At 36.6% G+C, this 16,931-nt stretch overlaps 1 protein-coding gene across 5 annotated transcripts in view; it reads left to right on the plus strand.

The window, feature by feature from the left end:
• LPP (LIM domain containing preferred translocation partner in lipoma) overlaps positions 1-16,931 on the plus strand; it is a 636,317-nt gene that overhangs the window by 275,648 nt on the left and 343,738 nt on the right. For all 5 annotated transcript variants that reach the window (XM_084871808.1, XM_084871812.1, XM_084871810.1 and 2 more), the window contains one exon: positions 7,817-7,929. In XM_084871808.1, coding sequence (XP_084727934.1) covers positions 7,817-7,929 — 113 coding nt within the window. The remainder of the gene's footprint in view (positions 1-7,816; positions 7,930-16,931) is intronic.

The raw sequence follows: 16,931 nt of genomic DNA on the forward strand, positions 1-16,931 counted from the left end.
TGCAGCAGTAATCCCAAAGAATCTATGCAGCGGAGCATTCCAGGAAAGTGAACTGAGCTTGTGGAGTTGCTCTTCACTTCCTCATAGGAGACCCATCCTGTTGCAGTATTCTTCCTATCTAGCATGAGATACTGGTACATTTTGGGAAGCCCTGAGCAGGAGATTTTATCAAAGGTCTCGTGTTTCCAAACCATCTTTCTGTACAACTCCAGCACTGTTGCCATAGAATCACTTGACCATGTGATGAGATTTCATTTCTGGGCTCTCTATCCTATTTCATTTGTCTATATATCTGCCCGTATGTCAGCACCACAATGCTTTGATTTGTGGTGAGTTTTGAAATCAGGAAAGGGAAAGTTCTCCAACATGACCACTCTTTTTCAAGATTGTTGTGGCTATTTGGTGTTTTCAATATGGCAGGAATGTATGAAATTAGTTGGAAGGGGCTATGTTAGTAAGAATGGAAATGGTTTAGGATGTTTCCTAAGTGTAAATAAGATATATATTAGGCATTAAGTACTTTGGTGGCAGTAGAGATGGATTGAGGGACAGTTAATGGATTTGAATAGTTTTGTGTAAGTTAATAATAGCTTGCTCTACTCTAAGCCAATGGGTGAGACAAAACCAGAGAAAGGGGTTTTCTCCCAATCTTTTGTGATTGGGAAAATTATAAAGTAGTTAACAGAAAAACAGAGGATATAAGACTAGTAAGCAGGTCTGTGGGTTATGGTATTTAAATTCAGTTTTGAGCAAAAACCCAGATAGAGGTGCAGGTGGAGATGTTCCACCATCAATCTGAGATGTAGACATGAAATAAATGAGCGCAGCGATCATTTAGACTTGCTTCTTTTAATATGATGCATTTATGGTTACCATGGTGGCAAGAGCCAAATAGAGGGAAGTGATTGGAGACAGTGGCAAAGATGGAGATCTGATTAAAGGTAATTTCATGAAGCTCCTGTGCCTTGCCATCCCTAAGAGTAAACAGAATGCTCAATGCTGCTGACATGTGTTTTATTTTGAAATTACTGTTATTACTAGGATCTGAAATCCTTAGCCTTGATCTCTTGGAGCCTAATGTTCCTGTTCTCCAGCTGAGAGAGACTAATTCACCAACTTGTGTTGTAAACACTCACTCATTTTAACTGATTACACCTCCACTGATTCTCAAATCACTAAAATTACTAATTGCTATTCCTTACACATCAAAGAGTGAATCCTGAATAATTAACCCCAAATAAAATTAGATGAATTGGCCCTTTTAATTAGAGTCCCTGCTGCTGTTTGTTCTGAGCTTCCTTTTCTTACTGTTAAGAGACTTTTAGAATGATTAAAACAGTTTAAGACTTAAACAGCCAGTGACCTTTTAATACAATATAAATCCATGAAAGCAATATTTCAGCTAGCAGGTGGTGAAGTAAATTTTTAGAGCAAGTACCTGTCAGCTCCAGTATTCCTTTGAAAAAAAAATGTACATGCCAAAAAACAACCACCTTGAAATTAAATGAGTGTCTGATTATTTTTAAAGCATTTGTGCATTTGCTAAGCCCCAGACTCCATGAAATGGCAAGGTTGAAGGAGAGTGAGTAATGGTTGGCATCATTTCATATAAATAGTAATGAGAGTTTTGCAGTGAGAAGAATTTGAAGGCATTTGTGCCTAAAAGATGAATACTGGAGAAATCATAGAAGATCACTGGTCCCATATAGTCATTCTTTTCTTCAAGAGTTTTTTGAGGCAGGGAGCAGGCTCCAGTAGTGGGGGAAAGGAAGCTTTGTGGGATTTCACTGCTGCTGCTCCTCAGGCTAAGACCACTGGCCAATCCATGATGCATTCAGCCTGGATTTTATTGAAGATGCACCATGTACTCCTAATCATTTATTTCAAGTCTTCTACTTAGTAAGAACCTCTTCTCTTCTTCATAGCCTTCTGAAGTTGTAGGGGGTAGAACAAGTTTCTTCCTCTTTCCTGAGAGGTCTCAGTTTATCACACTGAATCTGCCATGGTCTATGGTAAATGTGTCCTCAACTAGAAGATTTGGGATTCTTGGTATGGCTCTCTACTCTTTGACTGTTTCACTTTACCACAATTAAAATTTCTCCATCTATAGAAGAAAGTTATTATAAAATAATGTTTTGTCTTTAAAATTTTCTTGGACTTTCCTGAAATAATTCTATGAGGAAAGTGCTTTAACTGTGACATAAACCAGTCACTTTAGGGAGATTGTCATGGTTTTGGGGTTAAAAAGGTTCAAAGTCACTGTTTTAACTGCTTTGATCCAGAGTAACACCATGAAGTGAATATCATTATCCTCATTTATTACGTGAGGAAATTGAACCTTAGATGGTGGCTTTGCCTTTTCCTAAGGAAAGAACTGGGATTTAAATTTTTGGCCTTGAAATTTTGTACTCATTTCTTTCTAACATATTTCCCTTCTCTTTTAGTCACTATTGATGGTAATGAAAAATTGGCTTTACTTAAAGTTTACTACTTGCTCACCATAATTAAATTTTTTACTTTTGTGTGTGTATTCCAATCTCTTCTGCACTCATAATTTAAATTCTTAATTTGAGGAGTCTCCAAGTGATTTCACTTATATTTACCTTAAATTTAGATTTTCCTTAAACAACCTAAAATTATCCACATAAGAAAGTTAGAGAACCAACCAGGAGAGTCCTAGAGTCTTGCTGCTCCCTGTGAAGTGCATGGGTCTACATCCACCTCATTGGGAGCATGTTAGAAATGCAGTCACTCGGGCCCACTCAGACCTGCTGAATCAGAGTATGTCAGTCATACAGATCCCCTTGGTGATTCAAACATTCAGGCCCTACTTGTTAGAAGCTTCAGTTCTAACCAGGAGAGAGTGATCATAAGCCCATAAATGCAGTCAAGTTTTAGAGATGCTATGAGAGAGCTGTATTATAAGGCAGAAAGGAGCTGGCGTCTAAATTCCTGTGAATGTGTATAGGTTTTCATGGATGTTTGAATGAAGAAGAGAGAGAATGATGTCTTTTTTCTTTTCTTTTCCCTTTAACCATAGTAAATGAATCTAGACTTTTGTTGATGATTTGAGCTACATTGCTCTCTTGTTTTTCTGCTTCAATCACACAGAACCAGTACCTTACCACCTTCTTTGCTGGTAAATTCTTGTATTTTCTTTTTTCCTCTAATGGGGCCCTTATTCATGAAGGGATAGAAAGTTCTATACTCATGTGCCTTTCATATATACCAATCCATGTTACTAGGGTAACTGCACTGGGTGACAACTCAGCACTACAAGCATGCCACCTCTGCTTCTCAGGGCCACTCACATTTTACCTCTGCACTAGAGAGGGTAGCTTGGAAAAATATGTTGGGTTATCAGGACTTTTTCCTAACTCCCTTTTCAAGTTAATGGTATGCATAATAGGCTATTTTTGAAGTGAGGTGACATAAAGTAGCATTTGGGAATCAGGGATATAATACTTAATTTGTTTAACTTACCTTTTAACTGCCTAGTGGTGCTTCCTCTGGCACGCCCCCCCCCAAAAAAAAAAAAAAAAAATTGAACATTTAGCTGTTCTGGAGGAAATTAAGCATGATCCTTTCTAGCTTTTCACCAAGGCTGAGGAAGGATCCATTTTCAACTCTGTATTTTGCTAGCTGTATAACTTTGAGTAAACCATTTAACCTGGTAATTGATGAATAAATGTATTTTGCATGTGGTAGGCTTTTAGTGGTGAGGAAAGGGTAAAGAGGAAGCCAGGTTTGTAGACATCTGTCTGTGACTACACTACTTCTTCTAAAACCAAATGTTTCTATCTCAGATTTTTTGTATCACTGCAATGCCCTGGTTGCCTGACACTGTGTTCTTTTTGGCGGGCCTGTTTGTTTTGTTCATGTGCCCGTGATAAGCAAGGTCAGGAGTTCCATTTCAGGTTAGTGCACTAACCTGAAGGTCTATAGCTTAGCATTGTTAGTTGGAAGGTACTGTAGCTGATTCTGTTTAGCTGCTTTTCTCTGGGAGAGTTACTACCTAAGCATCTAAGACAGATGCTCTTTGATTGTTTAAAAACAAACAAAAAACTTGGATAACTGAACAATTTGGTCAAAATTTATAACTGAACAAAATAACACAGATTATTAGATGGGGTTATCACTAGGGCTTTTAAAAATCTGCCTAATTTTTCCTAGAGTATATAGTCAGGATTTATGATTTTTACAAATTACATAGACTAATTTTCTGTGAAAATTTGGAGTGTTCATGTGGTTTGTGTGCTCTGTTTCTACCTTTGTACTATGATCTCCAAGAGTCATTCAGTTCTGGTCCTGTTTAATGCTAACAGTTCTCTGTGATATAATAGGATTTGTTGAAGTTGAAGAAAATGCTCAGAAATCTTCTTTAATGTTGGATATAGGAGACATAAGTCTGGATAGGACATTTGAACCTGAAAATTAGTCTGTGAACTAGTATTTGGTTATCATGTCTCCATCAACTTTGATCTCTTTTGCTGATCACTTATGAACTAATTGCATTCCTCTCATACGCTATTATGACTTTTCAAAAAAGTTGGTGACAATTTAATAGATATTATATATATATATATATATATATATATATATATATACACAATATATATATATATATTAGTACAGTGTTTGGCCAAATGAAGGCAAAGGGAGTTTCTCAATCCTGGTTGTACACTAGAATCAACTGAGTTTTAAAGGAATACTGGCATCTGACTCTTCTCCCCCATCCCCTTCCCTACCCCCAAGATCTTAATTGAATTGGGTGAGATGGAGTTTTGGTTTCAGTGTCTATAGAAAAACTTTCATGGTAACTTTAGTTTGTAGGCAATGTTTAGAACTACTGGCTGGTGTTATGCAAGGTTTATTAAACTTACAATCCTAATAAGGCTATGGACAAAGTATATCTTGAAATGAGTATACTCAGAAGGGTAAGAGAAGTGGAAATGTTTCTTTATGACACATATCCTTGAACTTTACTAATCCTATGGGGTTTAAGGTAGAAACAACAATGTGTTACTTTGCCTAATGCAGTGTTTCTCAAAGTGTGATCCCATGACCATTAGCATCAGCATCACCTGGGAAGTTCTTAGAAATGCAAATTATTGGGTCCTACCCCAGACCTACTGAATTAGAAAGTCTGGGTGTGGGGCTCAGCAATCTATGTTTAAATAAGACCTTCCAGAGATCCCAATGAACTTAATATTTGAGAACCATCAGAGAGTTTTGTAGGTGTGAGAGGTAGTGGATGAACATCTTAGCATGCTGTGCATAGCAAGAGTCCAAAAAGCAGAGTATCCTAAAGATAGTGTTTGACTGCTTGGTAGTATGAATATGGTGAGAAACTAGAGCTCCTAGACTGTAATTTACAGGGTAAATGGAGCCCATGTGAGCCATTTGAAAGGTGTATCAGACCAACCAGTCCCAGTTACCATCCTTCCACTGTTCAATTTTGACTTTCCTTTTTCTGAAGATTTAAGTTGTAATGCTTTGTACTATCCAAAGCAACCAACTGAGTGATAGCAACTGCTGCCCCATGACTAAGTGTTAAATTGCTTAAATGTAAGGAACAGCTAATTATCTATAAATAGAGTAAAGAATTTTCCCATAACATCTAAAATATTAATTAATTAATTTACTTATTTATTTATTGCAACAGGCATTTATTTGAGATCAAAGAATAGCTATTCAGAAAGCATACTTCAGGCAGAAGCTCAAAACTGTTTCAATTAGGAGACAAAGGCAATAGTATTTATGAGAAAGGGAAAGGAAACAGTTACATAAATGGAAGGAATGTGTTTCTATTGGTATAGATAACATAACATATTGATGCTAGTTCTAAACAACTTAAAATTTTCAGTGCCCTAGTTATCATCAGTAGGTTGTAATAATATGTGCTTTCTTGTTATCCTTGGAAACAGTTCTTTGGGGCACAGCACTGCTTTAGGCATAGTGCAGAAGTTATTTTGCCCTGTTTTAACATTTTTTTTCTTTTTAAAAATTTAATAAATCTTTATTGTTCAGATTATTACAATTGTTCCTCTTTTTCCTCCACAAAGTTCCCCTCCACCAGGCTCCTAAACCACTCTCTGCCCTTACCTTCACTCCCCATTGTCCTCATCCATAGGTGTACACTTTTTGTCCAGTCTCTTCCCCCACACCTGGCTCCTCTATTCCCCCAAGAATTGTCAGTCCACTTCCTTTCTATACCCCTCATTCTATTATGTTCACCAGTTAATACTGTTCATCATATTTTTTTATTCCTTGGTTGTAGGATTCACTTTTTGATAGATACATATTTGTTGTTCATAATTTTTACCTCTTCCTCATCCTCCTCTTCCTCCTCCTCCTCCTCCTCCTCCTCCTCCTTCTTCTTCTTCCTCTTCTTAAAAAATACTTTTGAGCATTTCATATAGTTCTGGTTTGGTGGTGATGAACTCCTTTAGCTTCTTCATATCTGTGGCCAACCTACAGCAAAACATAGCTACTGACTGCTAATATGGCAAGGCGTCATCAGCGTCTTCCATCTCTGGCCTATTTCTCTTCTATCTTCATTCATGGCTGGAGCAGTCCTGTCAATTCCTCTCTGTTGCAGGAATCCACAGATCTCAGAGTTGTTTTCTGAAAATATACAAACATACTGTCGACCAAAAATTAATAAAGGAATTTTTTCTATAAATTTGACTTTGGATCCTTTTTAATGTTTTGCCCAAACAATTTTCCTTTGGCTTGTTTTGACACCATGTATGTTTTACATGGTTGTCTTGTAGTTAGCATTACAAATGAAAGTTAATTTTCTAATGTAAAAATTTTCTAGATGTAATTTATTGAAAGGATGGAAAAAATGTAATTTTTCCTTACATGATATATATATATATCCCCTTTTTTGATTTAAATATTAGGAGGATTTTGGAAATTTTTCAATGTAGTTTTGATAGCTTTTACATTTTAATTTTTTTCACTAAAATATGACTGCTTTAGGTTCATTACATGTTACACAATTTTACCATGAGATGAACTACCAATAAAAATTTTAGTTATCACTTTAGGAACAGTTTTTGTCCAGTACAATTAATTATTCTAGAACATTTGCTTATTTCAATTAGCCAATTTAAATTAGCCTGAAAACTTGACTACTATTTTACTGTCAAATTTAATACTCTAACAACAATCTTATTTTACCCTGTAAATATTAATGGAAAGTATTATTTGCTTTCTTAAGTAGGCCCTGAGCAATCCTGGTGCTAAGCTGGATTTAGATATAAAAAATCCACTTCCCCACACCATGGGTACAAAACAACTCAAGCTTTGTTGCAGTGAGAGGGCAACTGTTATTTCCAATTCCCTGTTTGTTACCTGCATCCCAATTTGAGCTGGGCATGGGAAGCAAAGCAGCCATGGGGCAGGAGACCTCCTTCAGAAGGGTTGAGGTTTCAGGTCCAGGCAAATCTGGCGGGGTGAGGGTCTGTGCCCTATCTCTTTTGGCCCCTAAGTTCTCTCCTGATGGATCACGTCTTACATACTGCAATAATCCACCATCCCAACAACCTTCCTTGTTCTGGCTAAATGTCCCTGACTCCTATAGTGTATTTTTGATGTTACTTAGAAGTATAAATCTGGTCCTACATCTTCAGAAAGTTAAGGCTACTAACCAAAGTGAGAAGAAGTAGGATAGGAAATAATTATGCCAGGCAAAAGATCATGAGTCAGTGCCAATTACAAGAAGCAAAATGACAGTTAATGTGTGTTTTGAAGAGTGCTTATAAGATTGCACCTATAGTAACTTCTTGTTTGTGTTTTTTTTCTGTAGGTGATTTTCTTCCACCCCCACCCCCACCTCTAGATGACCCTGGTACTCTTCCATCTGTCTCTGGAAACTTCCCTCCTCCACCACCCCTTGATGAAGGTTCTTTCAGGGCACAGGTAAGATCTGTGGTTGAAGTCATGTTTATAAGCCATGATAGGAAGCTCATGAATTCAGTGATTGTTTTTATGGCAGGTATACATTTATCCAGAGCCCACAGAGAGCTTTATGACACAAAAAGCTAAGGCATTTTAATGCAAAACACCCAACTTAAGCTTCTAAGAGCTTAAACTCCCAAGCCTTAGAAATCTTTTTACCTACTCATTTGTTTCAAAACTGAAAGCCATGTTTTAGGAATGTCATTTGAGAAGTTCACATGTTATTATTATCCTGGTGACACACACCAGAAAATCACCTACAGAAAAAAAAATCCCACATATTTTTATTGCCTGTTTTTCTTTATTCACAAACTTTGCATTCTATGTGACTAAGGCTGATATTTTAAAGCTCTGGTTAGTCACTAGGTCCTAATGGTCAGTGGTATCTTTCTAGCAAAAGCAGCAGCAAATGTTTGTAGAATTTTCTCTTCTGAGTGAGGTCCATGATGCACATTGCACAATGTATTGATTATATACAACTGTTGTGCTCCAGAGACTGGTGATTGTATTTGGCTAGAATAGGGTGCAACATTAGAAGTAGTTCTCAACCTGTGATCATGCAGGCTCATTGGTGACCACTTGCCACCGCTTAGGCAGCCAAATGCTTTCTATTCATGTCAGGGAGGAAACATAAATAACACAATCAAATAATTATTGTTAGTTTTTAGGGGTGATGGGGTTACTCCAGATAAGGTGGAGAAAAACACAACAGTTCTTACCTTTTAGAGAAACATTGGAAATATTTGAGGAGAAGTGAAATGGTATTTGATATTTGTTACAAAAGAATAAGAGTAGATATTTTGTGAGAATACAGGTTAAAAAAAAGTTTAATTATGAGTTGATAATTATTGGGTGCTGGAGGTTTATTCTACTATTTGGTCTGCCTTTAAATGTTTAGATTTTCTCACAATAAGTTTTAAAGAGGAAAAGCATTAGGCAAAAACCCTTAAATTGTTTGGTCCATTATCTATCTTTCTTTGTCCTACATTTTTGGGTTTGGGGAGATACAGGAAGAAATGATTCATTCATTCAATGAATTTTCTGTGCGAGCACCCTAATACCACTAGGAGTTCTATAGCAAAAAGGACACAGTTATGCTCTCAAGACACTTTATGTTAGTAAAACTAGATAAAAGTAATAAAATACATACAATACAAAGTACATTAGAATTGGATCAATTCTACGGGTTGAGGAAAGGGTATAGGATACAACTATCAGGGTGGACATGGTAAAGTGATATGTAAAGAAGGACTTTGAGTAGGAGAGGCAAGAATGAGCCATTGGATTTTTTCTTTCTTTCTTTCTTTTTTTCCTTTTAAAAAAATATATATTTTATTGATTTTTTTACAGAGATGAAGGTAAAGGGATAGAGAGCTAGAAACATTGTTGAGAGAGAATCATCGACCAGCTGCCTCCTGCACACCCCCCACCTGGGATGTACCCACAACCAATGTACATGCCCTTGACTGGAATCGAACCTGGGACCCCTCAGTCCAGAAACTGATGCTCTATCCACTGAGCTAAACTGATTTTGGCTGGCTTTCTTTCTTTCTTTCTTTCTTTCGTCTTTCTTTCTTTCTCTTTTTTTTTTTTTTTTTTTTTTTGAGGGTATATTTTCATATACTAGATCTTAGGAAATAGAAGATGCCTCTTTTTTAATTATTATTATTTATCAGTTGTAGTTAAGTTCCCAGGCTAGATCCCAAAAGACTCTTCTTTTTTTTTTTTTTCTTCCCAGCTGGCATGGCACAGTGGATTGAGATTTATCCCATGCACCAAGAGGTTGCTGTTTCCATACTGGGCTGTAAACTCAATCCCTGTATTGGGTGTGCAGGAGACTGTCAATTGATGTTTCTCTGTCGTTGATATTTCTATCTTCTCTCCCTCCATCTCTCTTTTAAAAATCAATAAAACAAATTAGAATTTTTTTCATATAAACATTACAAACTCCTATACCTTATCTCATGTTAAACTGGTAAAAATAGATCAGATACTAGTAATGGACAGGAGTCTGACAAAGTTTATATTTAGTTTATGCATCTGAGAGATCCCGTGCAAATGGAAACAAAGTGATCAATTTTCCTTTTTATTTTTTGTAGTCATTTATTAAAATGAAAATAAAAGCTTGGAAGCCTTTTGTATACTTTTGCTTTTACTTTGTGGACGTTAGTTCTTGGCAAATTTAATTTACTCAAAAGCTTCACTTACTCAATCTTCTCTGTTGATTCATCATTACAGAAACTATTTTGTGTTTTTTTGTGTTTTTTTTTGTTTTTTCATTTACAATCTTTATTTCTAAAAAGTTTGTTTGATTTTGTGAAAGAAGACTTGTGTTTGAATAATAGTTGAGCAGCTTATCCCTGTAATGCTATTTTGAGCCGGTCACACTGTGTCCCAAAATCTTCATAATTAACAATAAAGCAAACATATCAAAATCTAATAATTATATGAATTACAGATGTATTTGAATTTCTAAACTGTAGTGGCTTTACAGATATTCTGATATTATAATTATTACTATATAAAAATAGCAACAGCTAGAATAATAGTAACAAGGCCTTATTAAAGTGCTCCATTAAGAAAAATTTGAAAAGTCCTGAAATTATAAAAAGTCTTGTTCTGTAGGGACCTTGCCCTGTTATCTGTTCTGAAATCACAACTTTGTTTTTAAAAAGGAAGGAAATAAACAAAAAGACTGTTGCCATGTTGGCTTATGTTCTCTGCAAAACAGAAGGAAGAAGGATAAAAAATAAAATTGAGTTTGCCAAATGGCAAAAGACAAATCTGGTAGGCAGAGGCCTGCAAATTCTTGAATATATGAAAGACTACAGATGTGTTCAAAAGGAAATGCGTGTGCCCTTCCCTGCGGTTTAGTGATAGGACAGGATAGTGACTTGGCTCTATCTTTATCCCCCCTTAGATTGGAGCTATGTTGTACCCTAAAGTCATATAGCCCTCAGAGACAATTTTATATTTTTTCTCTAACAGTATGGTGAAACCTCCTGTTGCCAAGTCCAAATTGTAGCTGGTAGATGTGTGTTTTTCTGTAGAATTCTGTTTATGTTTCCAGCTGAATTTTCAGGTTGGAGCCAAAAGAATGTCCTCTAAGTGTGACAATAAGAATGAAAAGATTTTCAGAGCTGGAAGGAACCTAAGATATAATTTAGTTCATCCCTGCAACCTCCATCTAGCTAAGACCTTTTGCAATACTGGTCCTTGCTAACTGACTTCCTCTCTGTACAAATGGAAAAACTGAGACAAAGAAGGTGTATATGATGTAGTTTCTGACTGAACTCTTAATGAATCCGAGAAATTGTGACTCCTGGATTTGTTCTTCTTCTCACTGGGTGCATGTTTTTGCTTTAGTCCTCTGTCTGGCTCTGAGGTTCAGATGAAGGGGTTTCCTGCTTGCTGTTTGGAAGGACCAGGTGCTGATGGAGTTCTGCTTGACTCACTGAATGCATGCTATTTGATGTAGACTTTCTTTTTCTTTGAAAAGGGCAAATAGTTAGCATCAAGAATTATTGTGTTGACAGTTCTCATTTTTATGGAAAAAGATGAGAGTCTTAGAAAACAAATGAGACATTTTCTGGTTGTTTCTATCAGAGTCAATTTGACCTCTTTGTCTGTAAGGTTTGGAGTGGGCATTTAGCAGTCACTTCATTCATTCACTGTTCTTCATTTACTTGCTATAAATTGAATACCTTCTCTAACTGAGTGATATATATTAGAGATTATAACCTTAGAACTTGACATTAGGATCTAGAGTTTCAACTGTGGACCTGTTAGCTTTGTTCTGAGCTGATGCCACAGTAGGTAATTTCCATTTCAGCAACAATTGGTAGGTAAATTGCATTGTTTAGAATAGTTTCAGAGTTGGCAGGGGGCAGGGGGGAGGCAATGTGTCATAAAATTTCAGGTTTGCAAGGGAATTAGAGGCCTTAACTCAAGTCCCTTTCTGTTATTAGGATCTCCTAATTTTTTTCTTCAATTTTGTAAAATGCTTATGGGTGACTGTTATAGGTAAGGTTATGTTTGAAGGATGAGATGGATCAGCTACCACCTCTGAATCAAGTTTGAATATGTTTCTTCTAAATTAAGGTGTTTCATGGTAAATTATGCCTTAGTCATCATGCTTTGATCAAAACCACAATCTAAGACTTATATTGTGGTTGAGGGTTAGGGATATAAATTAACTCTGGAGATATGCAGGAAAGATTTTTGGAAATAATTTCAATTGAACTGAACTTTGATGGATAGAAAAGACCTTAATTTCAGATGGGTGATTGGAATTTTCAGTAATGAGGTAATAAGAGTAACAATACAAAGGAGGGAAACAAAGTAAGTGTGAAAAGTCTGCATCTCTGGCTGTGGAATTTGTCCTTTATTCTGGAATAATTGACCATATTTTTCAGGTCTTTGTCACTCTTTTAAATATAAGGATGACATCCCCAGGCCTGTGTTGGTTGCCAAGAGGTTCTTTTAACACACCATAAGACAAAATGTGTTGACTTGTGGGAAACCCCATGCAGACAGCTCTGATTGTCTGGTTTACTTCCTTGAGCTCCTTGGGGACATATCTGTTGATACCTGATGGCTTTGGGTTCAGGTGCCCCATATTTAACTTCCTCTTTTTACATTTCTACTTCACTATTTTTTTATGACCTCCAATTGACAACATTTAACTTTGCCTCTCACATTGTGACTCAGTCCTGTGGCTTGCTTTTACTTGCCTAATATTCAGTCGTTTTACATCTTCAGTGTTTATGTCCCTTATTCTATTCATTCAGGCAGGGTGGCCATGTGTGCTACTATAATTCCAGTCCCTCCACCTGATAAAACAGACTATTTTGTCCATTCAGAGCAGGTTACTCCAAATACTGATTTTTTTTCTCTTATTGAATAGAAATTTATCCCTTTATAATTTCCTCACACAGATTTTCTTCCTAACCTCTTAGAAAAGAATGTATACTTGAATGTACTTCCAGCCAGGAGAGAATTAGCTAATGTCTGTCCCTAAGCAGGTGATCAGTAAAGAAAGTGGTAACTTTCCTGAGGTGAGAGTGAGAACAGTGTAATATGAACTGTTGTGAACTGTGTACTGAATTTGGGGAAAAGCCCAAAGTTAGTTAAAAGGAGAAGAGAGAGAGAAAATTATGAAATCACTTAAAGTCAATCTCCAAAAAGTTGTAAGCCCACTCATTTCTATTCTTTATTTTTTTTACTATTGTTTTTATTGTTGATACTATTCTAGATGTCCCCCATTTTCCCCACTTTTTCCCACCTCTATCCAGGCTCTACCTCCCCTCCCCTCCCCTTCACCACTATTTTTTTCTGTGTCCATGGGTTATGCATATATGTTCTTTGGCTACTCTCTTCACTCATTTCTATTCTTGTGAAACAATTTCAAAACTTATATATGGGTAGGGTGGATTGTCATCATTTATCCTCTTTGACATTTAATGTTTCATTTATCACTGATAACTTAAAAATCTATTTAAATTCTAGAAGAACTGACATTGAAATCTGTGTAGTGTGACATGACCCTTAGTCTAGTACTATTTTGGTCACAGGTATCGAATGACAGAATTTTACTTTTAGGCTTAGAGAACTCAGGCCCACAGCCATGAAGACACAGAAAGAGCCAACAAGACTTGCTTAATGGTGTCGATAAATCCTATTAAAGAGATCGTCCCTTCTGCACCTGGTAATGGGTGAGGAAGGAGGAGGCTGGGTAAAACAGAAGCATATCCAGGCTCCAAAGGCTAAGAACAGAGGTCGTGTGAACTATTGCCAGAGAAAAACCAAAATGCTCAGTGAAAGCTTAACTCCTCTCTAAAATGGTTGTCCTTTCTGTGCAGGGAGTGTATAAGGATATCTTGATACATAAACTATCAAAGGAGATGCTTGTTTCTCCCTGGCCCTTTGCCTTGTTCCCTTGGGCTTTGGGTTAGTGAGCCGTAGTTACTTTGTGGGGTTGTTTGTGATGCTGGCAACAGCATTAGCAGCAGCAGCTTAATTTGCCATTGTCTCCTCCTTTTATGGTTCACATATGTAGGTCAGAGAATGTTTAGCAGGGTTGGTGGGTTCTTAGGCATGTAGCTGGTTCTGGTCAATGTGACTTTCTAGAAGCAAATGTCAAAGTTTTCCTGTTTGTCTTTCACTCTGAATCATCGTCTGATTGGGTATTCAGTGGAGAAGAAAGGGGTATTTTTGGTGTCTAGACATATAAAAACTTCTTTGAAAGTAGCAGGCTTAAAGCTGACAGGGATTATTCCAGTGTTTTATTTAGCAACTGGAACCTTTTTAATGGAAAACCATAGTTTCTCTTCCTTATTTTTTAAATCTTTATTTAAAGAGATAAACCTTTTTTTTTTTTTTTTTTTGTGGGGGAGGGAATTGATAGTGAAGTAGCACACACACACTCTACTTCATCTACTCAATTACCATTGAAGTTGACAACATGAGATAATATGGGAGGCATGCTCTCTGTCTATGGGGAAAATTGATTGATCTCTGGGCAATCAGTCTCATGGTAAAACCGGTTGTGGTCAGTTCTGCTAATATAGGGAGAACCAATAAGGTTAACTTTGTTTTAGCTCTTGAATTACCCCCATTTATTAATAGGGGTGATTAATAATACTTATATATTTCAGAAAATTTTCTTTGCCCAAAGTTCACTGAAACTGCAGCAGGGTCTCCCAAGTCAGTGGAAGGTTTTATTCAATTTTGTCTCTCCCAGCAAAAAGTTTAGTGATTTCTTTAAAGCTGACATATTTTTTCCATGTTTAAAATATAATTCATGTTTGTTTTTCTAGTAATGTAAATAAATCAAATGACATAGATTAAATGCTTTGAAACATGTTTCCTCTATCAAGGAAAAATTATGATATGAATATATATCCCACCTCCAATATGTATTCTATTTAGAACTTGAACATTCTTCCTCCAGTGTCATTGAAAAGGGTATTTAAATCAACTTGTTGAGCCTGGCCAGTGTGGCTCAGTGGTTGAGAATCAGCCTATGGGTCAGGAGTTCTGGTTCAATTCTAGGTCAGGACATATACCCCATCTGTGGGCTTGATCCCCAGTGTAGGGTGTGCAGGAGGCAACATATCAACGTATCTCTCATCATTTTTCTCTCTCTCTCTCTCTCCTACTTTCCTCTCTGAAATCAACAAAACATATATTTTAAAAAAGTAAAAATAAAATAAAACAATTTGTTGAATGTGTTGTAATATTTTAAACTTTATGATACTTCTTTTTAAAGAATCATTCCTCACACTAAATACTGTCATTGCATTATTACTGAATTATAATTTTTACTTGTTTATTGTATTTTCTTATTTTTTTTTAATTCATCATCTTCATTCTTCAATTCCCTCCCCCAGCCCTTTATCTAGTAATGTTTGTATCATGTGGGTGATATATTCCCTGACATCTTGTGTATCTGACAACTTATTTTTGCCTTCAGATTTAAGTATAAGTTTGACTGCAATTAGAATTTTAGGGTCAAAGTTCCTTTATATCAATATTCAAGTATGTCTATACTGTTACTTAGTATTTAGTATTCCACATGTGAAATCAGATGACAGTCTGATTCTTTTTTTTTTTTTGAAGTATACTTAAAAATTTTTATTTTCTTTTTATTTTCCCCATTACCTCTATCCCCATACCCTCTTCCACCTCCATTCTCTCCTTTCCCCCAGCAATCAGCACACTGTTGTCCATGTCCTTGATTTTTTTCTCTCTTTTTCTTTTTTGCTCAATCCCTCCCCAGCCTTACCCTCCTCTCCTCACCAGAGCTGTTTGACTGCTCTCTGAGTCTATCTCTGTTTTGCTTATTAGTTCAGTTTGTTCCTCTAATTTAATAACTTTTTCTTGTTTGACCTATAAGCTTTATTTATGGGATTCAGCAATTTGACTACAATGTAGCTAGATCCAGGTTCCTTTACCTCCAAACCAGTATTTCTATTCAGCATTCCATGAATTTGTTTGAGCTGAGGAGTCAGATTTTTATTTAGCTAAGAAGCATTTTCTTGTGTTATTTGGAAAAAGCAATTTAATCTTCTATTTTCTCTTTTCTTCCCTGTGGGGCTTCTATTTTGGATTTTTTTCTCTTTTATCTTGGTATTCTTTTTCAATAGTTCTATCTTATGAAAGAATCCTATTGAATGTTTTTCTTTAGTTTGCATTTTTTTGGCAATAGCCTACTCTTGACTTATAAATCAACATCCACCTGAGTTTTTGGAGAAAATGTGGTTGACAATGGCTCTAGATCTGCTCTTCCAGTAGACCTAGTTAGCTTGCACTCTACACTTTATCTTTTATCTGGTTCAATATTATAAAGCCCTTTAAATACAAGGCGGCTTCAGGGCATCTGCATGCAGTCTTCACCCTGTGTGTAATTAGGGGAGGCAGGCCAGTCAAGGGGTTTCCATTGGATACACATACCAAGAGAAGACTAGAAAGCTCCACTCCAGCCCTCACTGCTATTTACTAGTTGTGAGGATTCACAAGCAGGCAGCAAAGCCTGCATTTGTGATGTCATGCACATATGTCAAGTAAGAGCAGCAACAGGCTATAGCTAGCCCTCTGTGGTTGAATCTCCCTATATCCCTATCCCTACCTCTAGTGATTCTGTTACCAGGAGTGTCAGGAAATATAGCAAAGTCATTATTAGGAAGGATGAAGTCATTAAGTGATTTCATTACTGTTTTGGCTGGTTTCATGTTATATTCCACACATCTTTCCCAAAGAGTCTCCCCAACCCTCACTATTTCTGTTGTAGCAGCTTGCAGTCAGCTCAGGTGTATCTACCCTTTGCTATTTATCTCAAGCTCACTCTGCTGCCCTTGAGGGCTCCACGATAGAAAAGTCCTCCATGGTTGCATTATGTAAGCCAAGCCAAGTTTCAGAGACAGCCAATTATGATGGCTAGCACTATAAATGCTGGATCTAGA

Source organism: Pipistrellus hanaki, assembly GCF_964339955.1.
Source record: "Pipistrellus hanaki genome assembly, chromosome: 2".
Lineage (NCBI taxonomy): Eukaryota > Metazoa > Chordata > Mammalia > Chiroptera > Vespertilionidae > Pipistrellus > Pipistrellus hanaki.